Source organism: Protopterus annectens, chromosome 1.part1 (assembly GCF_019279795.1).
Source record: "Protopterus annectens isolate FY-2018-M chromosome 1.part1, PAN1.0, whole genome shotgun sequence".
In the NCBI taxonomy this organism is placed as follows: Eukaryota; Metazoa; Chordata; order Ceratodontiformes; family Protopteridae; genus Protopterus; species Protopterus annectens.
In genome coordinates this window covers 647,360,030-647,388,000 of record NC_056726.1, presented here as the reverse complement: position 1 = coordinate 647,388,000, position 27,971 = coordinate 647,360,030, and the positions used below count along the sequence as shown (strand labels likewise).

The 27,971-nt window shown below is 44.0% G+C and overlaps 1 protein-coding gene across 1 annotated transcript in view; it reads right to left on the bottom strand.

The window, feature by feature from the left end:
• Positions 1 to 12,087: 12,087 nt before the first annotated feature.
• Positions 12,088 to 27,971, bottom strand: part of STOML2 (stomatin like 2) — a 693,656-nt gene continuing 677,772 nt past the window's right edge. Inside the window, exon 10 of the mRNA XM_044077348.1 lies at positions 12,088 to 12,371. Coding sequence (XP_043933283.1) covers positions 12,240 to 12,371 — 132 coding nt within the window. The 3' untranslated portion in view covers positions 12,088 to 12,239. The remainder of the gene's footprint in view (positions 12,372 to 27,971) is intronic.

Sequence of the window (27,971 nt, the reverse complement as noted above, 5' to 3'; positions counted from 1 at the left end):
TAGACAATGACTGGGTAGATTATAAGTCATACATAATATATTTGCAACTAGGATTATGTCAATGAGGTCTGTGATGTAAAATGCTTGCAATTGGGACTGTGTTAAACATGGTTTGTTTTCATTTATATAAATGTATGATTGTCCATGTCATAAGCGATAATTTAATAAAAATGATTCTTGTTTAAAAATTACCAAAAACTGCTATAATTAACTAAAATCTTGCATAAAATGCTCTGAAAGACTAACAAAATGCTGCAATTTTGCTATTTTGGAACGTAAATGTACAATGAAAAAACTAGCAGTTTACAACAAGGACATGGCATAAGTCAGCAAAAAAAAGGAACATAACGTTTTTATAGACTAAGATGCCAGTGATTCACAGCACTGTCATACATAAAAACAAAAACAAAACCAATTGATCTATTATCTGCGGTCTGTGTTACATTATGAATTCAACAAAGACCATTATGGGTGCAAATCACACCAACTGGAAAAAATCAAGTCAGTATGAAGTTCCCATTAGGTCATTTTCAAGAAATTACAGAATGATACTTGATACTTAGCACAATACTGCCAGCATTAGCACTGCACAAAAGATCAAGATATGATGGAAATTTCAATCTATGGATGGAGCTTTCATTTGGTCATCACTCTGCCCTACAGAGGAAAATAGAAGTTATGTTCTTACCATAACGTTCCATGTTAGTTGTCTTCTTCTCGCCTTCTTCTTGCTGGATGGGTTCGGAGCCGACCTCGGCTCCGACTCGGCCACTCTAAAAGCTCGAGAGTTGGTTCCACCGGCTCGAGGCTCCCCCTATATCCCACAATGCTAGGCGTGAGTTACCTCAGATCTCGTTTGTAAGCTAAGCACTGCCTATAATAGTAGTAAAATAACTAGTAACAAAGTCCACCTCCATAAACAAGGGAGAAGGGTGACCTACATCCTGATCCAGGAAATATGCACAGCAGAGCATATACCTAAAGTAAAGAGGTGGTAGAAAGAGAGGTCACAATCAAAACTCCTCTAGGTCTGTCCAGGCCAGGGGGAAGGAGGGTGGGAAGAAGAAGGCGAAGAAGACAACTAACATGGAACGTTATGGTAAGAACATAACTTCTATATGTTAAGTTGTCTATCTCGCTCATTCTTGCTGGATGGGACCGCCCCTAGCACCTTGTCCCGGGTGGCCTAACGGAACAGACTCTTGAGAACAGTGGAACCAAAGTTAGCTCTATGTCTAGAGGCTAAATCCAACTTATGAGAAATGAAAGTGTGAGGAGTAGCCCAAGTAGCCGCTGCACAAATGGTGTCAATAGGCAGTCTATCTTGGAAGGCTATAGAAGTAGCCAAGGCCCTGGTAGAATGGGCTTTAGGTTTGCTAGGCAGCTTTTGGTGTCTAATTTCATACACAAGGGAAATCAGGGATGTTAGCCATCTGGATAATGATACCTTTGAAACTGAAAGTCCCTTTCTGCCTTCTGCATAAGAGACGAACAGCTGGTCAGATTTTCTGAATTGTTTTGTTCTATCCAAATAGTACCTTAACTGACGATGAACATCTAGCCAATGTAATCTTTGTTCAGATCTGTTAGAATATTCTGGAAAAAACACCGGGAGGTCAATGCTTTGATTTAGGTTAGCCGTGGAGGCTATTTTAGGTAAAAAGGACGGGTTGGTTCGTAAAGATACCCTGTCCTTATGGAACAACAGATAAGGAGGTCGACAGCTGAGTGCATGAAGTTCTGAAACTCTTCTAGCTGAAGTAATAGCTACTAGAAAGAGAGTCTTCCATGATAGTAATTTTAAAGAACAGGAGGATGCAGGTTCGAAAGGGGAGAGAATTAAAGAACTGAGAAAAAGAAGTTATGTCCTTACCATAACGTTCCATGTGGAGTGTTCATCTCGCCTTGGTTATTACACATGGGGTTCGGAGCCGATCCTCGGCTCCGTGCCGGCCGACTGCAAGCTCTGCATCGAGAAGAAGCTCGAGGACATCTAATACCCACAATCCCCCTCTGCCTTTACCTCAGATCTAGTTTGCAAGCAAACCAGACATAAAGCACGCACACATGCCAAACTATATACATAAAAGTACATATATACAAACATACCAAGGGTATGATAGTAACACTAATACTGCAACAGCAGAAGAAGAATGCTCCAGACCAGACACCAAATCGAACGTTCTTCCTAAGGGTGGGAAGGGTGGGAGTAATAACCAAGGAGATGAACACTCCACATGGAACGTTATGGTAAGGACATAACTTCTTTATGTGAGAGTGTTCAATCTCGCCTTTGTTCTTACACATGGGTAGCGTCCCTAGCTCCATGATCCTGAGGAACTCAAGGGAGAACGTTCTTGAGCACAGTGGAACCAAAGGTTGCCCTATCCCTAGAAACCCTGTCCACTTTGTAATGAGATATAAATGTATGTGGTTTAGCCCAAGTAGCAGCCGCACAAATAGTGTCTAGTGGTAAAGCGAGCTGCGTGAGCCAAAGATGTAGAAACTGATCTGGTGGAATGTCCTTTGGGTTTTGTTGATAATGTTTGATCAGAGGCTTCATAAACATATATGATACAGTTAGCCATTTAGAAAGAGTTCGTTTCGTAACTGCAAGACCCTTTCTGCTGTCAGCAAAAGCTACAAATAGTTGATCAGATTTCCTGTGATCTTTTGTTCTATCCAAATAAAATCTGAGTTGTCTATGGACGTCCAGTTTGTGCAACATATACTCCAATTTATTAGAGTGGTTCTTAAAGAAGGTGGGTAGTTCAATGGACTGATTAATATTACTAGAAGAACAAACTTTGGGAAGAAAGGATGGATTAGTGCGTAGGGATACTCTGTCAGAATGAAATATTAAATAAGGATGCTTGACAGAAAGGGCCTGAAGCTCAGACACTGCCTAGCAGATGTAATGGCCACTAGAAATAAAGTTTTCCATGACAAAAATTTCAATGTGCAACTTGAGGCTGGTTCAAAGGGTGGCAACATCAATTTAGAGAGCAACAGGTTTAAATTCCACGGTGATGTCGGACTTCTGACTGGTGGTCTGATATGAAAAGAACCTTTTAAAAAGGCTTTAGACAGTCTGTGAGCCATAATAGGCACCACATTCCTCTACATGATAGTTAGAAATGGCAGCTAACTGTACTCTTAAAGTAGCCGGGGAAGCTCCTTCATGAAATAGTCCAGTCAAGAACTCTAAAACCTTGTTTAACGGAGCTCTAACAGGGTCCAAATGATGTGACTCCGCCCAAAAGACAAAACGTTTCCACTTACTGGTGTAAGTCTTAGTAGTGGAAACTTTATGAGAAGCTACCAAAATATCTTGAACCGCCGATGTAAGTGGAACCGACCTGGCTAGAAAGGAAGGAGCAGCCAAGCTGCTAGATGGAGAGATTCTAGAGATGGGTGAGGAACTCCAGACGAGTGAGTCAGTAGATCTGGCTCTGGGTCCAGCATCCAAGGTCCCCGAATGCGGTGACGCAATAGAAAGGGGAACCAAATTTGACGAGGCTAGAACGGGGCAATGAGAATAATAGTCCTCTGAAGGTTGTTGGCTTTCTGTAGAAACTTTGCAATCAGGGGAAATGGAGGAAAAGCATACAGGAGACCCGGGGCCAATCGTGCACCAGCGTCCCTGGGGACTTCCCTGGAGGGGTAATAGGGCAAAGTAGCTCCTGCATTTGGCGTTCATTGGAGACGCAAACAGATCGCAGGTAGGCTGGCCCCATTTGCGAAAAATCCTTCTCGCAACTGACTGTTTGAGGGACCACTCGTGAGGCAATAGTATTGCCCTGCTCAGCCTGTCGGCTATGACGTTGGATGACCCCGGGATGTGCGTTGCGATCAGAAAGCGACCGGTGGACTCTGCCCATTGCCAAATTCTCATGGCCTCTCTGCATAGTTGGTAAGACCTGGTTCCCCCTTGCTTGTTTATGTACCAGACTACGGACATGTTGTCTGTCTGAACTGCAATGGTCCCTGGAGGAAGGAGGGGAGCAAAAAGTGTTGCAACGCCAAAAACACTGCCCTCAACTCCAGAACATTGATGTGCAGATTGTACTCCAGATTGGTCCATTCGCCTTGGACTGTGTCCCTGAAAGATGCCCCCCCACCCTATCAGGGAAGCGTCCGTGGTTATCGTCGCTGACCAGCGGGTAGCACAAATGGTCTTCCGCTGGATAGGTTGCAAGTCTGTAACCACCACATTAGGTGTGATTTGCATGTTTTCGTTATCAAAATTTCGTGAGTCAGTGGAAGTTGTTGGAATGACCATTGTGCAAACAGAAGCCATTGTAGCACTCTCATGTGCAGTCTTCCCAATGGTATCGCAATGAGAGAAGCTGCCATGAGACCCAAAACTTTCAGAACAATTTTTGCCGGTGACTTTCTGGACGACAATAGAAGGGAAATGTTGAATTGAAGTGCTACTATTCTTTCTGTAGGAAGTTTTAGAACTAAATGACGTATCTAATTCGCTCCTATGAATAAGATATGCTGTGATGGCTGTAGCAATGATTTTTCAAATTTACTGAAATGCCAAGGTGTGTACAAAGTTGTAGGGTGTAATCCCTGGCTTGTATCAGTTGACGCCTGGTGGTGGCAGACAGGAGCCAGTCGTCCAGATACGGAAACACCTGGAATCCTAAGCGCCTCAGATGAGACGCTACCACTGCCATGCATTTGGTGAAGACCCTGGGGCTGTAGTCAGACCAAAGGGCAGGGCTCGAAACTGATAGTGACTGGCTCCCAGCCGGAAGCGCAAATGATCCCTGGGCCCTGGCCATTTTGATGTGGTAGTATGCGTCCTTCAGATCTATCGAGCACATCCAGTCGTCCTTCCGTAAGAATGGAAGGATCGATTGAAGCGTGACCATTCTGAACTTTTCCTTCTTGACAAAGGTGTTGAGATGGCTTAGGTCCAGAATGGCCTCCAGTCCCCTGTTTTCTTTGGAACTAAAAAGAACCTTGAGTAAGTTCCGAATCCTATTTGATCCGCTGGGACTGGTTGGATGACTCTTTTTTCTAGCAGCTTTGAAATTTCTGTAGCTGCTGGGTCTCGCAGATGGGGTGGTACATCTGGGAGTTTTCTCTTTGGAATGGGTGTGGATAGAAATGGGATTTTGTAACCTCTGGTAACAATGCTTTTTACCCAATTGTCTGAAGAGAGGTTTTGCCAGGCCTGAGGGTATAAAGCTAAGCGACCCCCGACTGCCTCCAGAGCAGGACAGTCGGGCCTCCTCTCAGGAGTGCTGAAAAGGTTTGCCAGGGAGGTTATCCCTGTCACCTTGGTTTTATGGACCCCTCTGCCGCCAGGGCGTCTTCCACCTCTGCCCCCCCTCTGCCTCTAGAGGGGGCATCACCCTGTGTGTTTGGGAAAGATCCTTGGGGTTTTCAAAACCACATTTTCCCACCACGTTGCCCTTTGGGGTACGGTCTGGAAGGGGTGGAAAACGGACTCCGACAGCAGACAGAGTCTTTCCCTCCTGTTCGCACTCGGTAAGGGTCTCCTTTACTTTAGGGCCAAAAAGTGTGGCTCCGTCAAATGGGGCGTTAGTAAAGGAAGACTTGAAGGCTTCCGCAAACGAACATAAGCGCATCCAGGATTGCCTACGAAGAGCAATCGCTGAAGCCGCTGCCCTACTCGATCCTTCGGCTGCATAGGATATCAGCCTCATGGACGAGTTTACAATGGACGTAAGGGTGTTGAGATGCGCTGTAACTCTCTCTGAAACAGCAGCATCTGTAGTACCCTGGAGGGTATCTCCCAACTCTTTGACTAGATCCCTCTGTAAACGTGTAAAATGAGTCAAATAGTTCAGGGAACGCATAAGGAAAGCAGCTGAACTGAAAATGCGCTTCCGTATCTGTCCATGGTCCTAGAATCTTTGTTAGGCGGATGGACAGATGAGGAAGACTCCGACATCTCCTTTTCGTGGCCGCTGCCACCACCATGGCGTCTACTGGAACTCCTTTGGTGAGGTAAGCCTTGTCCTGTGGTGCCGTAATGTACTTATTTGGCTTCCTAGGGACTGGTTCCACCGTGTCAGGTGTCTCCCACACCCTTCGAGCAATCAATTCCATTAACTCATCAAAGGGCGGAGTGACCCAGGAGGAGGAAGGGCGAGCACCAAATGCCTTCAGCAAAACTGACTCATCCTCAGAAGGGGGGAGGGCTTGCCAGTCACCTCTCTGTTTTAGGATCTCCAAGATGTCAGAAAAAGAGACATCCTCTGAAGGTGACTTAGGGGACCCTTCTGACTCATCTAAGTCAGTAACAGATGTCAAGGATTCTTGTGGAGAATCCAAGTGTCTCCTCTTACACAGTCTTTTCCTAGGGACTTCTTCGTGGGAGCATCCGAAGAAGCCTCCGAGGAAGAGGGGCACCCTCCAGGGGTGGCTGAGACACTGGTGCCCGACGCTTGACGTGGCCGTGGGTGCAGAGGAGGATAACGGTCCTTTGTGGGGAGGAGAAGCTGTACCTGCTGATGTGGTTGTCTGGGTAGACAACACCTTCCTCATGAGGTCGAAGGCCCCGGGTCCCGAGTCGAGGTATCTCCCGGTTCGAAGAAATGGGAAGAATCCCCAAAACAGGAACCGAAGGCACCGACCCGAGGACGGAACCGAGTCGATCCGCGAGGCCCGAGGGAGCGCCGGAACGAAACATCGGTCCGACTCGGTCCCGGAACCAAGGACGGATCTTCGGCCCCGAGACTCCAGTACCGGATCGGATGGAGTCGAGGTGAACGGTGCCGACCGAGAAAAAGACGGTTCTGGCACCGAGGGCTCCACAATCATCAGTTCAGCTTCTTCCGCCCGAAGACTGGACAGGTCTCGGAGGAGGAACAGATGGAGATAGTGGCAGGCCTTCAAGTCTCGACATCAACTGAGAGGAGACCGAGATAAGCTTGGATAGGGCCGTATGCTCCATCAATTTCTGCACCACACGGTCCACATCGGTGTCGGAAAGGGGCCTGGAAGAACGAGTCGAAGGGATCGAAGACGGAGCCGACCTCAACAGAGTCGGTGGAGGGAGCTCCGTCACCGGTTCCAAGACTCGAGGCTCGGAAACTGCCAACAGTTGAACACTCGGCCCAGTCTGTGGAACCGGTGATCTAACTATACCCGAAGAGCTCGGAGCCGATGACTTGGGCTCCGATGTCTTCGACCCCTTCGAGGACTTGGATGCCTGGTCTGAAGCATCCAGAGCCTCCTGGAAAGAGGGTTTCAACAATCCTCTATCCATCAGTTTCCTGCGCCTATCTGTCATGACCCTCCCACTAAAAGAGTGACAAATAGAACAGTCCTCTTGTAAGTGGAGAGGGCCAAGACAGTAGACACAGGAACTGTGGTTGTCTGTGACCGACATCTTTTGGCCACACTGACAACGTTTGAAGCCAGATTTCATTTTCTCAGACATAATGAAAAGAGAAAGAAAACAGTCAAGTCCAGTAACAGTCAATCCAGGTAACAAAAGTCAAATCCGGTATTTTGTAAGTCCGATTGTCAATCCAAGTAGGGGTGGTAGGCCCCGAAAAACTCTATACCAGTTAGTTAAACTAAGTTAAACTAATTTAATGGTACCGAGAATTCTGCTCTACTCACACACCGTACACTAACTTTCAATAACTATAGATCTTAAAGAAGTTCTTTTGAAAATTTAACCAAATTAGTTAAAATCTTATCTGAAAAAGCCTCGAGCTAGCCTCCAGCGATGCGTATGCAGCAGCGGCAAACTAGATCTGAGGTAAAGGCAGAGGGGGATTGTGGGTATTAGATGTCCTCGAGCTTCTTCTCGATGCAGAGCTTGCAGTCGGCCGGCACGGAGCCGAGGATCGGCTCCGAACCCCATGTGTAAGAACAAAGGCGAGATTGAACACTCTCACATCTAAATTTAGGTCCCAAGGAGGAGGAGGATTTCTTACCGGAGGTCTGAGTAGAAAAACTCCCTTCAAAAAAGCTTTGCAAAGCTTGTGGGACATGATGGCAGAATCTGAAATGCCCACATGAAAATTAGAAATAGCTGCCAATTGAACTTTAAGAGTAGAAGGAGATGAACCTGCATGGAAGAGTTCAGCTAGAAAATCAAGGACCATTTGGATGGAAGCAGTGAAAGGATCTATTTCCCTTCCTTGAGCCCAATAGGCGAAACGTTTCCACTTACTCAAATAAATCTTTCGAGTGGAAGATTTATGGGAAGCTATCAAAATATCTCGAACAGAGTGAGATATTTGAGGAAGCCTGGCTAAAGTTGGAATTGGAGGAACCAAGCAGTGAGGTTCAGAGAGGAAGGAGCGATGAAACTGACCCGACTGATGGATCAAAAGATCTGGAACTAGGTCCAGATGCCAAGGTCGCTCCAACAGAAACTGATGTAGAAAGGGGAACCAAACCTGTCGAGGCCAGTAAGGAGCAATGAGGATCAAGGAGGCCTTCTGAGCGATAGCTATCTGTATCACTTGAGAGATTAGTGGGAAGGGAGGAAATGCATACAGAAGTCCCCGGGGCCAAACTTGGACTAGAGCGTCTCTGCTGGGTTGGCCTGGTAGCGGGAATAGGGTGAAATAATCTCTGCACTTGCTGTTTTGGGGAGTTCCAAATATGGAAACACCTGGAATCCTTGTCGTCTCAGGTGAGAAGCTACCACTGCCATGCATTTGGTAAACACCCGGGGGGCAGTGGTGAGACCAAAGGGCAGGGCCCTGAATTGAAAATGACTGGTTCCCAGCCTGAAGCGGAGGAATCTTCTGGAGCGTCTTTTCATTTTTATGTGATAGTACGCATCCTGAAGATCTATAGAGCACATCCAGCTTCCCTTTCCCAAAAGGGGAAGGATGGACTGCAGCGTGACCATCCGAAATCTTGTTTTCTTGACTGACTTGTTCAAGATACTGAGATCCAAAATTGGTCTCCAGTCCCTGTTTTCTTTGGAACTAAAAGAACTTGGAGTAGATTCCGGATCCTTGCTGGTCTGCTGGAACTGGCTGAATTGCTCTTTTGCAAGCAGCTTTGAAATTTCCAAAGCTGCAAGATCCCTTTGAGGGTGGAACATCTGGAAGGGATTTTTTGATTGGTTTGGAATGCGAAAGAAGGGAATGGAATAACCCTCGAAATGATGGACTGTACCCATTTGTCTTGAGTCAGGGATAGCCAGGCTTTTGGGTACAGTGACAATCTTCCCGACTGCCTCCGGTAGGCAGTCTGGCAACACCTCAGGGATGCTGAAAGGGCTTATCAGAGAAGACTTCACGATTGCCCTGGTTCTGCTGACCCCCTGCCTCTAGGGGCGTCTACCATTGTTGTTCCCCTCTGCCTCTGGCGGGAACCGACTCTGTCGTCAGGCGAAGTCCCTTGAGATTGTTTACGGAACCACATTTTTCCACTTTTCTGGCCTTTGGGGTAAGGCCTAGAAGGAGTAGAAAAACGGACTCAGACGGCTGAAAGAGTCTTGCCATCTGTCTCGCACCTAGTCAAGGTTTCTTTCACTTGAGGACCAAAAAGAGATGATCCATCAAACGGGGAATTAGTGAAAGACGTTTTAAAGGGGTCCGCAAAGTTGCATAACCGCATCCAGGCGTGCCTGCGTAAGGCCACACCTGTCCCTGCAGCCCTGCTCGCTCCATCAGCCGCATAAGAAAGGAGGCGCATGGAGGAGTTAGCTATGGAGTTCAGGGTAGCCAGCTGCGTGTTCATCTTGCCCTGAAAACCCGCAGCTGTAGGATCCTTCAACATATCACTCGCTTCCTTGATCAAGTCCCTTTGAAGACGAGTAAAATGGCATAGGTAGTTCAGCGACGATTGCAAAGGTCGCTGATGAGAACATCCGCTTCCCGTACCTGTCCATAGACCTGGATTCCTTGTTAGGTGGATGGACAGGCACCGAAGGATCAGCTAGTTCCTTCTTGGTGGCAGCAGCTACCACCATAGCATCCACAGAAACACCTTTTGTGAGAAATTGCTTGTCAGTTGGTGCTGTTATAAATTTGGAGGGTCTCCTGGGAGTAGGGTCCACTGAATCAGGAGCCGTCCAGGCCTTCTTTGCAACCACCTGCATGAGGGGATCAAAGCGTGACACCCAGGAGGTGGAAGGGCGAGAGCCAAACGCCTCAAGATACACAGATTCATCCTCCGAAGGGTTAAGGGCTGGCCAATTTCCCCTCTGTTTCAGGATCTCTAGAATGTCTGCGAAAGAGACATCTTCAGAAGGGGAACGTGGGGAACCCTCGGAATCCTCTAAATCTGTGTCAGAGGTGACAGACTCAGGTGAGTCTAAGTGCTTCCTCTTACACTTTCTCTTCCTAGGGGGCTCCCCTGCCAATTCAGGAGAGGCCTCGGAAGAGGATGAGATCCCCACAGGGGATTCTTGAGGAGCTTGCTCTCTGCAGTCTGGGATGAGGGAGTGAGTCGACATAACCAAAGACACCGAAGTGGGAGGGGCAGACGGAGCAGACTGTGGAGTCGAACAAGGTTCCAACACACTTCGCATGACCTCGAATGCACCCCCGTCAGGCAGAGCCAGAGGTCCCCGCTCCGAGAAGCTGAGAACCTCCCTCGGCACCGACAGAGATGGCTCCGAGGCCGATGTTGGAGCCGAACTCACCAGCCAAGCACCGAGAGGGAGAGGGGTCGGACAAGGGTCGATGCCACTCACCCCTCGAGCCGACGAGGAAGTCCGGCCGAGATTCTTCAAAGGAAGAAATCGGAGCCGACAACGGAGCGAAGACAAATGTATCGGCTCCGGCTACCACAGTCTCGGTTCCGAGGCGCCCGCCCGAGCTCAAAGGAGTCGGAGGAGGAATATTAATTGGAACAAGCTGAGGCATCGACCGATGAGTCGGACTCTGGAGCATTTGGGCCAGTGCCTCGGACTTCAAAAGTCTACTCACTACCCTCTGGAGGTCGTGATCTGATAGCCTCGATGACCTGGAGGAGTGAGATCTATGGCTCCGTTCAGACAGCAGGGGAGACGCTGGAGCCGAATGAACGGAGCCAAGGGACGGTGACCTCGATCTCTTTCTAGATGTCGGCTCCAATGGTATGATCGGAGCCGACCCATGACTCTGTAATGCCTCGGCTCCGGCCGGAGCCGAAGAAACCACTGAAACAGCAGTCACAGACTCACCGGCTCCAGCCGGAGCCGATGAAGCAGTAGGCTTCAAAGCCTTAGGCCTCGACTCTGAAACTGGAGCCGAGGTCCTAGAAGCCTTGGAAGGTTTCCCAGAAGACACAGGAAGGGAACCTTCAGGCTTAATTAAACCCCTCAAAATGAGTTTATTTTTTCTCTCCTGCAGGACTCTAGGGCTGAAGCCATGGCATACAGCACAAGAGTCCTGTAGGTGTAAAGGTCCCAGGCAATACACACAAGAAGTGTGACCGTCTGTCAGAGACATTTTCTGACAGCACGAGTCACACTTCTTGAAGCCTGAGACCTTTGTATCCTTGGACATACTCAAGGAACCTGAAGTGTAATCACACACAAAAACACACACACACAGATTACACTGATAGGCTTAAAAAGGGAATTATTTAAAACTAAAGGTAAGTTAATAAAATTCCCTAAGTAACACATACACACTTCTAAGGAAGGGATGGAAGGGCCCGAAGGCCTTAGGGAAGAACTAAGTGTTCTTTATAAAAGGAGGGGGCTGGAAAGATAGTAAGGGATAAACAAGTCCACTACACTAAGTGGGAAAGAATTTTACACTAACTAGCCTAAGTTTAAAGAATTTTAAACTAGTCTAAACTTTCACTAACCTGGAGCCGGTAGAAAACACACCTCGATCGCTGTAGCGGCAAACGAGATCTGAGGTAACTCACGCCTAGCATTGTGGGATATAGGGGGAGCCTCGAGCCGGTGGAACCAACTCTCGAGCTTTTAGAGTGGCCGAGTCGGAGCCGAGGTCGGCTCCGAACCCATCCAGCAAGAATGAAGGCGAGATAGACAACTTAACATGGTGCAATTAATTTCACCAACTCTTACAAACCATAACAATCACATTTCACTGCTCTTGCCAGACATTTTTCTTCTAAGGATAATGTACCTGTCTACAAGTGATCCCTGCATTCTGTAAAATCGCAATATTTTCATTTTTTCCACATGGTGCTTTATTATCATGTAAAAAAAGGAGATGTGTACATCTGGCAACCAAGAAACTGGTTTCCTGCAATCATCAATTTAGTCATTTTATTTTTTTTGTTTTTCAAAGGTTGTATGCACTTTCGCTTCTATTTTGTCAACTTGACACAGGTCTTTCAGTTTCTGCTTGGCCAAAAGTCACTATTTCAGGGCTGGTGTTATCTTCTGTATGTTCTACTTTTGTCTTCTGAGGTATCTTGTTTGTGAGGTTACCATAGATGCCCATAGCCTGAGGAAAAAAAATTAAAAACCTTCTTAGTAACTGAATAATGAAATCATAACTGTCACTTCCAACTATTATACACCAAAAGATCTACCAAAAATCATTACTGAAATCATGCTGCCAGACCCAACAATTGTATAGTAAAAGATTGATCAGAAACTGAGAAAAAATGCTGATTGATGTTATTGGGCTTGGGTTACAAGACCAGTTATGAAATCACAGATAGAAATCTGTCTTCTTCAGCCCAAACTGCAAAATAATTCCTATTTTACAAGGTATGCTGCAAAATTGTACCTTTTCTATCACGTACTGCATCTACTTAGCAATTAGCGTTTTCTGTACTGATGTGCTACATTACCATGAAACATGACTCGATAGGTATGTAAAGGATTACTTGTGACCATCAACTCCTTCAGTTAATTAAATACATACACATCAAGCTCCTACCAAAATTCTTTTGAAACTCATATGTGGTTTCATGGCTCCATGTCAGGCTCGAGTGTCAGCATTCCAAATGCAAAAAGAAATGGTCCGAAGATTAGGGTCAGTTTTGGATATGAATAGAGAGAAAGACTTCCCTGTATCTCTTTTACCCAAGATAACTGTAGATCAGATTGCACGTGAAGTGTACTGTATCTTTAAGAAGCATGTCAAGGCTGTATGAGCACATATAAATTCCAGATGTGCACTCCCAAGTGCCATTTTGTAAGAGCAGCTACAGTGAGAGCATGCATGATCGTAGTTGTTGGTTTGTATACAAGTTACTTAAGTTAAAGTCAGTAAACCTATACAGTGATGGGTTTGTATAAAATAAACCTGCTTGAACAGAACCCATAAAGATGCTTTTATTGTGTCCAAAGTAGGAGAGCAACATGGTATCAGAACTGGGATCGAAGAGAATAAAATCCAAAGTCATGAGGTGCAGAGATGACAGTGAAGGTAAAACAAAGAGAAACGAGCACAAAAAGAGCCAGAAAAGAATCAAAGGTAATGAGAAGCAGCACAAACTGTTTACTTGGTAAAAGAGATAAAACGGGGCATTACAAGGGCACAAACCGCATTATTGAGCAAGTGGAAGGCACGAAAAGTTTGTTGGCTAAAGAATGTTTAAAATACAGGTATTTGATGAAAATTAACAGTAAAGCAAAATGAGTACGTTTAAAGATAAAATGAGCATGTTTAAAGTAAAGTGAGTGTGTTCAAAGCAAAATTGGGCATGTTTAGGGTAAAACAAGCACAAGAAAAAGTACACTTGGCATGAAAAGGGCTTAAGCAAAAAAAGAAGTTATGTTCTTACCATAACGTTCCATGTGAGTTGTTCATCTCACCTTTGTTCTTGCACGTGGGTTCGGAGTCAATCCATCGGCTCAGAGTCAGCCGCTTTCCAAGCTCCATCTCTGAGAAGCTCGAGACACAGTCCCTATCCCATGATGCTCTGCTGCCAAACCCCAGATCTAGTTTGCTGAACCCAGCAAGAAACACAACTAAGCAACCTAATATAACCAAGTAACTATTTACAATTAGTTAAAGATAACCTGGCTGACAAGAGGATACTAGTAAGATCAACCAGACCACCAGCCATACCCGTTCTTCCAGAACATGGAGGGGGAAGGTGGGAGGGAGTGTAAGAACAAAGGCGAGATGAACAACTCACATGGAACGTTATGGTAAGAACATAACTTCTTTATGTGAAGTTGTTCAATCTCGCGGTTTGTTCTTAAACGTGGGTAGCATCCCAAGCACCCTAATCCTGGGTGGCTCACGGTAGTACATTCCTGAGAACGGTGGAACCAAAGGAAGCCCTGTCCCTGGAAGCCCTGTCCACTTCGTAATGAGTAATAAACGTATGAGGTTTGGACCAAGTAGCAGCTGCACAAATGGTGTCCAAAGGTAAACGAGCTGCGTGAGCTAAGGATGTAGAAACAGCCCTGGTAGAATGAGCTTTCACTTCACATTCTAAAGGTTGATGGGATGAAAAATATGCAAACTTTATACAATCAAAAAGCCATTTGGACGACGTAACTTTGGATACCAAAAGGCCCTTTTTATTGTCTGCATGGGAAACAAATAGTTGATCTGATTTTCTGAATTCTTTTGTTCTGTCCAAATAAAATCTCAATTGTCTGTGAACTTCAAGCTTATGCAACATGTATTCCAATTTACTGGCATGATGCCTGAAAAAAGTGGGAAGTTCAATGGACTGGTTCAAGTTCGCTTCGAAACAGACCTTCGGGAGGAAGGATGGATTTGTTCTTAGAGACACCTTGTTGGGGTGAACGACCAAATATGGGGGCCTAATAGACAGTGCTTGAAGTTCAGAAACTCTACGCGCTGAAGTAATGGCCACTAAGAAAATTGTCTTCCAAGAAAGGAACTTCAAAGACCAAGAAGATGCGGGCTCAAAAGGGGGAAGTAGGAGTTGAAACAGCACCAAATTTATATTCCAGGGAGTAATCGGATGTCTGACAGGAGGCTGAAGGTGATTAAGTCCCTTTCAAAAAGGCTTTACATAATCTGTGGGACAATGTTAGAACCTCCGCATCCCACATGGAAGTTAGATATGGCAGCCAATTGAACCCTTACAGTAGCGGCTGCCGCACCACCATGAAAAAGTGAAGTCAAAAATTGCAGAATGCAATGAATAGGGGCGATAAATGGATCAGCACCATGTTGAGAAGCCCAATGACCAAATCGTTTCCATTTGCTGTTATATAGTTTCCTGGTGGAGACTTTATGAGAGGAAACCAGAATATGCTGAACCGCGGGAGACAAATCATGAGACCTGGCTAGGTTGGGAAGTGGAGCAGCCAATCTGTCAGTTTGAGGGATACAAGAGAGGGGTGCAGAACCCCCGACAAATGAGTCAGAAGGTCTGGCACTGGGTCCAGAACCCAAGGTTTTTCCACTTGGTATTGTTGAAGGAAGGGGAACCATATCTGCCGAGGCCAAAATGGGGCTATTAGAATAACAGTCTTTCCCAGGATTTTGGCTTTCTGTAAAAATTTGGGGATCAGCGGGGATGGAGGAAAGGCATATAGGAAACCCGAGGTCCCATCATGTACAAGTGCATCCCTTGGGATGTCCCCCGATGGAGGGTACAGGGCAAAGTAACTTCTGCATTTGGCATTCATTGGGGATGCAAAAAGGTCGCAGCAAGGCTGGCCCCATTTGCGGAAAATCCTTTCCACCACTCGTTTTTTGTGGGACCACTCATGAGGCAACAGAATGGCTCTGCTCAATTTGTCCGCTATCTCGTTGGATGACCCCGGGATGTGCGTTGCTATCAGGAAGTGCCTGGTGGATACAGCCCACTGCCAAATTCTCAGGGCCTCTCAGCGTAAGGGGTAAGATCTGGTTCCCCCTTGCTTGTTGAGGTACCAGACTACCGACATGTTGTCCGTCTGTATTGCAATCATCTCTCGAGGTAGAGAGTCATGAAAGTGTTGCAACGCTAGAAACACCGCTCTCAACTCCAAGACATTGATGTACAAACTGGATTCCATCTCTGACCAAGTACCTTGGACAGTTCTTCCTTGACACAGCCCCCCCACCCTATCAGGGAAGCATCCATGGTTACCGTGGCTGTGGGAGGGGGGAGTACAAACGGACGACCTACAGTAACTTATTGGCTGTTCAACCACCAAAGGAGGTCCTTTTTGCAAGTATTTGTCAGCAGAATCTTGTGTGACATTGGAAGTTGTTGATAAGACCACTGTGTGAAGAGTAACCACTGGAGTATCCTCATGTGCATACGCCCCAGAGGAACCGCTAAGAGAGTCGCTACCATGGTGCCTAACAGCTTCACAACTTGGAATGCAGGGACTTTCTTTTCCATCAACAAAAGGGATACTTGGTTTCGTAAAGAGATTACTCATTCTTGAGGCAATCTGACCAGGGCGGTGACAGCGATAGAGCAGATTTTTCAAAATTTAACATTATGCCCAACTGGGAGCATAGGCTGATAGTGTAATCCCTGGCATGAATCAGTTGATGCCTGGTGGTGGTGGTGGTGAGGAGCCAGTCGTCGAGATATGTAAACACCCAGAATCCTAAAAGTCTCAGGTGAGCCATGACCACTGCCATGCATTTGGTGAACACTCTGGGGGCTGTGGTGAGACCAAAGGGCAGAGCTTGGAATTGGTAGTGACTGGCCCCCAGCCGGAAACACAAGTGATCTCTGGATGGCCTGGCCATTTTGATGTGGTAGTACGCATCCTTGAGATCTATCAAGCACATCCAATTGCCTGTTTTGAGACTGAAGCGTGACCATCCAGAACTTTTCCTTTTTGACAAAGGTATTTAGTTTGCCAAGGTCTAAGATGGGCCTCCAGTCCCCTGTTTTCTTTGAAACTATAAAGAACCTGGAGTAAGTTCTGGATCCTATCTAGTCCGCCGGGACTGGCTGGATGACTCTTTTTCCAGCAGCCTTTGAATTTCTATGGTTGCTAGATTCCGCAGACTGGGTGGAATGTCTGGGATTCTTACACGAATGGAAGGGGATTCTGAAAAGGGAATGATGTAACCTCTGGTAATTATGCTTTTTACCCAGGAATCTGATGTAATTCCTAGCCAGGCGTCTGGGTATAAAGTTAAGCGACCCCTGACTGTCTCCAGAGCAGGACGGTCGAGCCTCCTCTCAGGAGCGCTGATGGTGCTTGCCAAGGAACTGTTCCCTGTCACCCTGGTTCTGCGGACCCCCTCTGCTGCCTGGGCAGCGTCTACCATTATACCCCCCTCCTCTGCCCCTGGAGAGGGGGGGGGTTCACCACGTGAGTTTTGGAAAGCTCCTTGGGACTTCCAGAACCACATTTTTCCACCTTTCTACCCTTTGGGGTATGGTCTAGTGGTGGTGGAAAAACAGACTCCTACGGCAGATAGTCTTTCCTTCCTGCTCACACCTAGTGAGTGTCGCCTTGACTTTAGGCCGAAACAAGGAAGAGCCATCAAATGGGGTATTAACAAAGGAAGACTTGAAGGCTTCCGCAAAGGAGCATAAGCGCATCCAGGATAGTCTCTGCAGAGCTATTGCTGAACCTGCTGCCCGGCTTGATCCCTTGGCTGCATAAGAAATGAGCTGCATGGACGAGTTTACAATGGAATTAAGGGTGTTAAGCTGTGCCGTCACTTTCTCAGAGACGGCATCATCTGTGTTGCCCTGTAGAGTATCTCCAAGCTCTTTTAGGAGATCTCGTTGAAGACTGGTAAAGTGGGTTAAATAGTTAAGCGATCTCATTGCAAATGTCGCAGAACTAATGATGCGTTTCCCATATCTGTCCATCGTCCTGGAATCTCTATTAGGAGGATGGACAGAAGAAGAGGTCTCTGACATCTCTTTCTTTGTAGCCGCCACCACCATGGCATCAACGGGGACTCCCTTTGTAAGAAAGGACTTATTCTGAGGGGAGGTGATAAATTTGTTGGGCCTCTGAGGGACCGGTTCCATGGAATCAGGAGACTCCCACGCCTTTCGAGCGATCAAGTCCATTAATTCGTCGAAAGGCGGAGTAACCCAGGATGTGGAAGGCCGAGACCCAAAGGCCTTCAGGAGCACCGAGTGATCCTCAGTAGGGGTAAGGGACTGCCAGTCACCCCTCTGCTTAAGTATTTTTAGGATGTCTGCAAATGAGACATCCTCTGAGGGGTCCGTGGGGATCCTTCTGATTCCTCTAAGTCGGTGTCTGATGTCAAGGATTCCCGAGGGGAATTCAAGTGCCTCCTCTTGCACGGTCTCTTCCTAGGGACTTCATCAGTGGGGGCGTCTGGTGAAGTCTCCGTAGAGCAGCGGTCGCCCGATGGGGGTACCTGAGTCTCTGGGTCTTGACGCTTGGTAGGAACCTGTGGTGTAGAGACAGAACGGGGCCCTTTAAGGGAGGAAGAGGAAGGACCTGAAGAGGTAAAAGTCTTAGCAGACATAACCTTCCTCATGGCGAAGGCACCAGTGTCTCGGTCCAAGGAGTCCACCGGTTCCTAAGACAACGGCAGTCTCCTCGGGGCCGAGACCACGGGCTCCGAACCAGAGGACGGAGCCGAGCTCAACTGCACCAAGGCCCCGAGAGGAAGAGTCAGAACAGAAGCCTCGGTTTGATTCTCCCCCCCGGACCCAGCGAGAGAGTGTCAGCTCAGAGACCCTTCGATCGGAACAGAAGATGTCAAGGTCGATGGGGCCGAAGGCACAGAAATAGGCCTTAGCGCTGAGGGTTCCACAGCTATCAAGGTCCTCACCTTCCGGCCCTGAAGGCTCGATTGGTCTTGGGAGGAGGAGCAGAAACCATGACAGGAGGGTGTCGGGCTTCGATGTCAGATGAGATGAACCGAAAGCAATTTGGCCAAGGCCGGGTTCTCCAAGAGTCTCTGCACCACACGGTCCACATCGACATCCGAGAAGGTCCTGGAAGAATGGGTCGAAGGAGCCGAAGAATTCACTGACTGAAGGATCGGACACTTTAAAACCTCCGGTACCGGTTCTAAACTCGGGACTTGGCTCCAAGGCAAAGGTTCGGTGCTCGGCTCCAAGGGCTGAGGAGCCGGCGACCGAATCTTCCCCAAGGTGCTCGGAGCCGATGACTTGGGCTCTGATGACACCTTGGAAGACTTCGACCCCTTTGAAGATTTGGAGGTCTGTTCAGACTTATCTAAAGCCTCTAGGAAGTCTGATTTTAAGAGGCCTCTATCGATAAGCTTTCTACACCTTTCCAGCATAACTCTGCCACTAAAAGAGTGGCAGATGGAACAGTCCTTTTGCAGGTGTAAAGGCCCTAAACAATAAACACATGAGGTGTGGTGGTCGGTGATGGACATCATCTGTCCACAGCCACACTGCTTGAACCCTGATCTCTGTTTTTGACATGTCTAAAAAAAAAATGAGAAAACAGCACAATTGCTAAGGTTCAGATCCCTGAACTTTACAAATATTAAGGACACTAGCAATCACACAAAACGTTCAGATCCCTGAACACTCACTATTTCACAAAAGAAAACAACAGATAGAATCAGACAGAGCTCTGTCAAAAACTCAACTAAAGAAATGGCCAAAGGCCTAGGAGCAGCCGCTCCTAAGAAAACACACAAAGCAAACACTAAGTACCTCAAAAAAACCCCACAAACAAGTAAAATTTACACTACTACAATTATATATCACAAACTATCACAGTTATAGAAAATTTTCTGTCAAAAGACAAGAAAAAAAGGGTACTGGCCCGAACTTCTTGCGAAAAGCGTGAGATCCATTGCAGCGGCAAACTAGATCTGAGGTTTGGCAGCAGAGCATCATGGGATAGGGACTGTTGTCTCAAGCTTCTCAGAGATCTGGAGCTTGGAAAGCAGCAGACTTGGAGCCGATGGATCAGCTCCGAACCCACGTGGAAGAACAAACAACGAGATTGAACAACTCACATGGAACGTTATGGTAAGAACATAACTTCACACTGAATAGAAGGCGGCAAAATAAAAAGGCACATTAATCAAAAATAAAGCATGGCAACTGCATGTGTTTTGGCAAAGTGGTATTATATTTTGGCATAACTATGACTTTGTATTATATCAAGGGCATAATTAAAGTTATTCAAAGTATCTCAAAGTGTGTAAAAGTACTTACAAGTGCATGCTTATTATTGTGCATGCGTTTCAAAGAGCTTATTGTGGGGAAAGTGTAACTGTTTTGTGAAATATAGTCAAAGTATAGCTAGTTTGAAAGTTTCTTGTGGTGGGTGTGTCTATTCGCAAAGTGGCACCATTACAGTGTGCATATTTGCACCGTAAAGAGCTGTCTAGCAAGGTACTGCCATTTTGGGGACATTTCAGTGAGTTGCATGCAGTTATTTGCAAAATGTGATTAGTTCAAAATGCTACTAAGTTGTCAACAAGAAAAGTCCATTTTTTTCACATCGTGCAGTGGTTTGATATGTTTCTTACATTGATAAAAGGTGATTTCTTGCAAAACAATATTACAAGAATATTACAATGCCTAAGAGTTTATTTCACTTGCATCGTAAAGTTGTTTGAGATGTTTCTTAGACTGATAAATTACTTTAGCATTTGGCCTTTCAAATGATATTGAGTGTTAAACTCCCCGAGAAGTTTATTTTGCAAAGTCCAATTTGTTCATTAGCATTATTTCGAAAAGCCCATACAGAAATAAATTCAGATAAAAATACTGGCCATAAGTTTCTGGCATATGCATACGAGTGGACGTTTGTGCTTATTTGCAAAACCCTTCACTGGTATATATTAATATGGCAGATGGATTTCAAAAACCCCTACCACTTGTGTTTTATCAGAGTATTGCAGAGAATTGGAGAATATTTGAGCAAGAGTATATTTCTATACAAGCAACTTACGCAGATAGAGATGCATGCACCAGGGCATTCATTTTGCTAAACCTAGCTGGGTCAGAGGTCATACAAAGAGAGCATTCATTTGTGTATGCACCTGCGGTATATGAAGGAGAAGGTGAAAATCATCATATTGTTGTACAAGCTGAATCAACGGAAAACAGAGTGTTTGAAGCACAAGTTCAGAGAAATAAACCCTCAGACAAATATTACATCAGAGAGGCAATTGTTTTACAAGAGAGATCAGAAACCAGGGGAAACATTTGCAGCTTATATAACTGACCTGAGAAACAGAGCTAAAATGTTCTGGTTTGTTGACTAAAATGTTCTGGTTTGTTGACTTAAAAGATGAGCTGATAAAGGACAGCCTTGTGTATGGTATTAAAAGTGCTGCTGTGAAAAAGATTTTACTTCTTGACAGTGATTTAACATTGAGTAAAGCCACTGAGATTTGTCAAATCCATGAGGTGACAGAAAAACAGACTAGTATGCTTGCGAGTGACAAGAGTACGAGTTCAGTTGATTCTAGAGCAAATATAGACAGCATGCAACATGTGGCAGTCAAAAGTAGGCCCAAGCATGTGGCAGCTATGAGATTTCCAGGGAAGACGCGTAGCTTTCCAGCAAATTCTAAAAAGGGAGCAAGCTCCAGCTCAATGAAGTACAAGCATGAATCAGCAAAACCCAAGTCCAGCTTTATTGTTAACTGTCGCAACTGTGGTCCAAATCAGTCTAGAAGAGAGAAGTGCCTACCATATAGTCAGCAATGCTACAAGTGTAAAAAATTGAACCACTTTCAAAAGTTTTGTAAATCAAGTAAGCCTCACACAGTTGTAAAGGAAGGTCACACAAAGCAAGTTGATCAAGTAGAGCCGAAGCAGACAGCTTTCTATGTTGATGGTGTATCAGTACTTGAAAGAGCTGATGCAGTGAATTTATTAACAAGACGCGAGGTGTTTTGTACTGTCTAGATTAATGGAAAATCCAGAGAGTTTAAAGCAGACACTGGTTCAAAGTGTAATGTTATAACAGCAAACATGTTTGCTAAAATGAGAACTAACAAACAACTCAATGTAGCCAGTAGTGCAAGACTTGTTGCTTATGGAGGTGAAGAAATTCAAACAGAAGGTTCAGTGATGCTTTCATGTTACTTTGCTGAGAACTGTTACAGTTTGTTATTCTATGTAGTCAGATCATCAATGCAATTTTTATTGGTTCTCAAAGATAGTTTAAGAACAAATATGCTTTCTTTTGCTAAAGAAGTCCATCATGTAAGTGCATTTCCAAGTTCTAATTTTTCTGACGACATTTTCTCAGAGTATGCTGATGTTTTCGATGACAAGTTAGGCAAACTCCCAGTTGTGTATTGTGTCCAAAGTAGGAGTGACAATCAACTTCAAGGTTGCTGTACCTTAGAAAAAGGAACATTTTCCTTGCAACAACATTGTTCAAAACAGTGCTTTTTCTGTACTCAGTGACTGCCTCAGACAATGATCTTAAAGGTATATTTATTTTAAATTGGTTGATGGTGAAGTCTGGCTAGGTATAAAGGTCCCTTTTCAGCAGAAGCCCAGGGAGAAAACCTCCAGTACAAATAGAATCTTTCAAGTTATACAATATCAACAATATCAGGCAGAATACACTTAAAATAAATTTTTCAATGTCAAAATATATAAGACAGCAACTCTACATGAAGTAGCAAGGCTTCTTATTCTAATTATATTCCATGCATATTCTAACTACATTCTATACAGATGTTAAATAACTCTGCAGTAGGGTAGATGTCAATACTGAGTTAATTAAATGAACCTTTTGTTTTCCACCCTTTTATGAGATAAAAATTAAATGAATGATGAGATAGTTGAGAGACATAGGTGGATAGTGGGGTGGCTAAAGACAGAGTGATAGTAATGGAGCAGAGAAATGCAGAGGTATAGTAGAAGAGGAGGAGGAAGTAAAGATGGTATACTTAACCTTGGTGGAGTACAGCTTACAGAGCCAGGATGTTGAGGTGTTTTTTTAGATGTATTTGAGAGTGGGGGGACCTACAGTAGGGAGGAGGCAATCTGCAGCTATGGTCTCTCTAGTTCGGTCTGTTAGGTAGGGGGTTGTTCTAGACAAGAGACCAAGTTTTGATATTTTTTTTTCTCAATTTGCAAGTGCAAATTTCAAGTCATCATCAATTATGACTCCTAAAGGTTTGGTATTAGACCTTTCAATCAGAGTGTTATTTAAAAAAGTGATTTTTTTTTTTTGAAACACCTTTACTGATTTATCACTTGTGACATAGGCACATTTACATTTATATAAAAGTAATTAACCTGTATTAGCAAGTTAAAATTTAACATTATGCTTCACATATATTGATATATATCATATTACCTAAGCAACATTACATAAATTATTCAATTCCTGCCCCTATTTTTAAATAAGAAACATCTTTATTAAACCATCACTTGTGACATAAGCAATCACACATTTATATAAATGAAAACAAACCTCACTAACACAATCCTAGCTGTAAGCATTTTACATCACAAACCATACTGACATGCTCCCAGTTGCAAACATTATACATGACTTACAATCTACTCAATTGTTTCTAGTCAAGCATTACATAGCTCATTTAAGTCCTGGCTTCTTTTAAACCACATTCCTCCCCTGTATGTACTGTTCCCACAATTCCCATTTTTTCCTATGTAGTTTGCTCCTACCTTTTTCTAAATATCTCAATTCCAGTTGTTTTATCTCTGTTACTAGATTCACTACTTCTAATACAATTGGTTTAGATTTTGATTTCCATTTTCTAGTAATTGCTTTTTTGGCAGCCGCCATAATTAGAGAAAGGAAGGCCTTACCATGTCTAGGCAGTTCTGATTCAGTATCATAGCTCAGAAAAATTATCTCCCACGTCAACACCAATCTGCCCACCCAGCATCTCTGACAGTGCATCCTGCAGGGAATCCTTAAAGTCCTCTAACTCACTGCACTCCCAGAAAATATGATCCCGATTACCTATTTCTTCCCCATCACACCTCCAACATTTACTATCTACCTGAGGAAAAACAATCTCTGGAATGAATCTACTTGGGGTATAAAAATATCTATTTAAACATTTCCAAGCAAAAATCCTAAATCTTCTAGATCTTGTTGCAAATTTCGGAGACACATGTCCTCCCACTGTTTTTTTTTTTTTGTAAATTGCTTATCCAATCTCTCTTCCAAATCCTTTCTACCCCCCTCTGCCTGATTTATTGTTATCATGCAATATTTTATATGATCTATTAATTATTCCTTTTTTAATGGCAGCTTTTGTTCTAGATTCTACTAAAAACTCTACCAGTGCTGGTCTTTCTGGAACCCGATGGACACCCCTATTTCTTTCTCTTTGCTTGTACTCAGACATCAATCCTTGATAGGGAAAGCAATCGCTAACTTCAGTCCAAATAAATTCTTGGCATCTTCCCATTCTACCTCCATTCCCATGCTGGCTTAGAATCAGGGTGTTAAAGAAGTGATTCTGATACGAGTTTTGCTTTGGGAGAATGCTTTGGGGGTGAAAAGTATTAATTTTGTTTTTGGGGGATTAAGTAGGAGTTGTGAGCTGTCTAACCAGGATTATATGGATGTAAAAGATTCTTGAGTAATTTCTTGAAGTTTCTGTATGCTGGAGGCTGTTCAGAAGAGTGTGGAGTCATCTGCATATTGTACAATAGTGGAGTGCTTGGAAGCAGTTTGTAGATCATTTATAAATATGTTAAACAGAAGGGGTCCAAGTATGAAACCTGGTGGCACTCCTACAGTAATGGGTAGAAATGAAGGGTATTCTTGCTCCCATTTGATTGCTTGGAATCCATCTGTTGGGTAGCTGTTAAACCAGGAGGCAGAGACACCTAAGGAGAGTTTTAGTAACAGTTTGTGGTGACAGACTGTCAAATGCTTTAGACAGGTCTAGGAATAATGACAATACTAAGTTTCCTGTACTGCTGTTTTTATTAATTGTATCAGCAAAGTGAAGTAAGGCAGTAGTGGTGTTATGGCTGGGACGAAAACCATGTGTGTGAGAAGAATGTTTATGGCAAGGTACTGAAGTAATTGGGAATAGATGCACTTCTCTAATACTGTAGAGAATGGTGACAGGATAGCTATGGGTCTGAAGTTGGAGTAGTCAGCAGAGGGTCTTCCTTTGAGGACAAAGTATGTATACCTTCTTCCAAATGGATGGGACATGGGATTCTAGAATGAATCTGTTTGTTAGTATAGATATTTGATATGACAGATCCTCAGCTACAATTTTTAGGAGTTCCGAAGGAAGGGTGTCTGCAGCCCAGCCTGTAGTTTTTAGTTTTAGCAGATATTTTGTTATGATGGAGGTAGGGACACGTCTGAGTGAGAAGTAAGCTTCCATGGGGTTTTGTTGGTGGTAGTGGGGTTGGGTTTGATGATAGTGTGGTCTCTGATAAATGATGCTTGAAGGAAGTATTGGTTAGTTATTAGCATCTGTTGATGTAGTATCTTCTGGGGGTGGAAGTAGGCAGTTGACTTTGGCTGGATTTAGCAGAGTTTGGCCGGATGACCAGAATTTCTTAGGATTATTTTGCCTGCTGTAAGATGAAGTAGTTGAGTTTACACTGGAGTATATACCATAGTTTTTCATGCTGATAAAAATTCATCTAATTGAAATCATAACCATTTGTTTGAAATGAGCTGCTACAAAGCTCTACAATTTCGGGCTAAATAAAAATATATATTTTAATAATGGCTATATGAATGTAATAGCAGACCTAGGAGAAAGAAGTAATTTGTGCAGTAAGTACAGACATGCACGAGTTTTTGTATTCTAAAGTGTGATGCTCTGGCAAAATTTCCACTAGCACTCCCTTCCTCATCTCAGTCATCTGCCTGCTCAGGTCTAGCAGTTATTACAAATAAAAGGCAAGCAGGTGTTATGATCAGTTCTTTATATTCCTTTTATTAATTTTTAAACATACTTAATATCCCATCCACTTTTCAGCTTCACCCAACAGGCACGTCACTTAGAATTCAAGCTCTTGCAAGATTCTTCACGTTGCTAAAAATTGTGAGTGGTTTCACAGCATTTCCTCTGAAAGGTTAGCTTGTGTTACTTGCACTACAAATATGTATAAAAGGTCCTTTTATTGTACTGTTTTTTTTTTTTTTTTTTTTAATTTTACTTGTCATTTGTTGACTGGGTAACTGAACTGGTCCATGAGCCCTTTCTAGCCATAAGCCTGGCCATTTGGCAAAGGCAATTTGAATAATGTAAACAAAATACATTCCATACTGTACAATGTATTATTAAACAATTAACACAAGGAACTGTGTAGACAGAATTAAAAATAGGACTACTTAAATTTCTACAGTAAATGCACCAAGTTTTTATCCATGAGTATCAGTAATGGGAAGAATAAAACACAGTAGTACTACATAATCATGTCATTTGTTAGAAGTGAATAGCATTAAAGTATAGTATTAAAGCCATTTAATTAAAGCTAAACAAAACATTTTAATTTAGTGTTGAAATATAAAAACGAACACTGTTAGGTTATCTGTACTAAAATAGTAGCTACATTATTTACTACATGTACACTCAGGAACCTTTGTCTGGTATCACTAAGGGTTATAAACTTCTTGAGGAACTCAAGGTTATGCTTCAGAAGATCCTCATGTTTCAAAAACCTACTAAATACCTTTGGTTGCATGGAATATATGACACACGAGTGAGAATGCTGAAGCTCAGCAGAGAGAATAGTGTCCAAGTCCTCTGGGTAAACATCAATTATCTTTTTTAATATCTTTATTAAATCACAATTTACACAGTGAAAGACACACCTACATTAACAGGAAAAACAATGACATTTTCATTCAATACACATTTTCTTTTTAACAGTTACTCAGTCCAACATTACATAAATTGCCCAACTCTTGTCTTTCCTGAAATGTCACTTCTCCCAAACATTATTCTGCATGTTTTGTTCCCACAAATTCCATTTATTTCTACAGAAATGTATTCCCTTTTCTAAAGATCTCACATCCACTTCATGTAGCTCTCTTTTACAATATTTAGTACTTCAAATACAATTGGTTTAGATTCCCCTCTCTTCCCTTCTTCACTCATTCCAACTGTCCCAGTTTCCCAGTCCATTGCTGGGTCTGCCTGCTCCACCTACCTCCCCAGATTTCTTAAAGTGAGCTTGAGCTGGTGTGGCTCTTAATTGGGTCTTGTGAGCCATGCTGGCGAGTGCTTCAGCTACTGGGGGAGGTTATTATAATATACCTTTATTTCTCCACTGCCCCATCTCGGTGTTTGTTAAAAGTCCAAGGGTTACTCCACTCAGGAAACAGCTTTGACAAAAGCCCTCACCCTCTGATGGGCAATCCCCTCCCTCCCTGCTAGCAAGTCAGACACCCGAGCTTCTAGTTGATCCCCGGTCCATTGTTGGGGCTGATCCTTCATGAAGCACTGGCCAGTTTCTTTAAATTTTGATCCATTTTCAAATAATTATTTTTTGACAGCCAATAGCATTAACCTTAGTAAAGTCTTACTACAGCTAGCCAATTGATATTATGTGTCCCAGCTGAAAAGAATGAATAATTTCTTCAGATTCAACCATTTGTTTTTCCAACATATCAGAAAAAATACTCTACAGGGAACATTTAAAATCAACCTGCGTGTGGTACACATAGTCCAAGCAGCCACCGGAAAACAAATTTTCTTTCCAAACATATGAATGCACCACCCTGGTGGCTGTCTGGACTACGGGGACCACACAGGTTAAGATTTCTTGATTTAGTTGCACTGCAACATACACTTTTTTGGTTTATGAGTTTATGTAGTGTGCTTTTGTCCAGGACAAAGAAATAATTATATTTGGCAAGTGTTATGTTTATGAACATTTCATATTTTTCAACAAAATTTTAACTTTTTGCCTCATCTGATTTGGATGGTTGACTGGGCTTCTAGCCAATTGAGATTCTGTGTCCCAGCTGAAAAGAATGAATAATTTCCTCAGATTCAACCATTTGATTTTCCAACATATCTGAAAAAATACTCTACAGGGAACATTTAAAATCAACCTGCTTGTGGTGCCCATAGTCTAAGCAGCCACCATGGACGGGGAACACTGGGACTGTTGGAATGAGTGAAGCAGGGGGGACAGAAAAATCTAAACCAATTGTATTTGAAGTACTGAATATTGAATTTTATTAGACATCTTCGCTACAGTGTAATCAAAGAGGGTGGTGTTTAAAGATT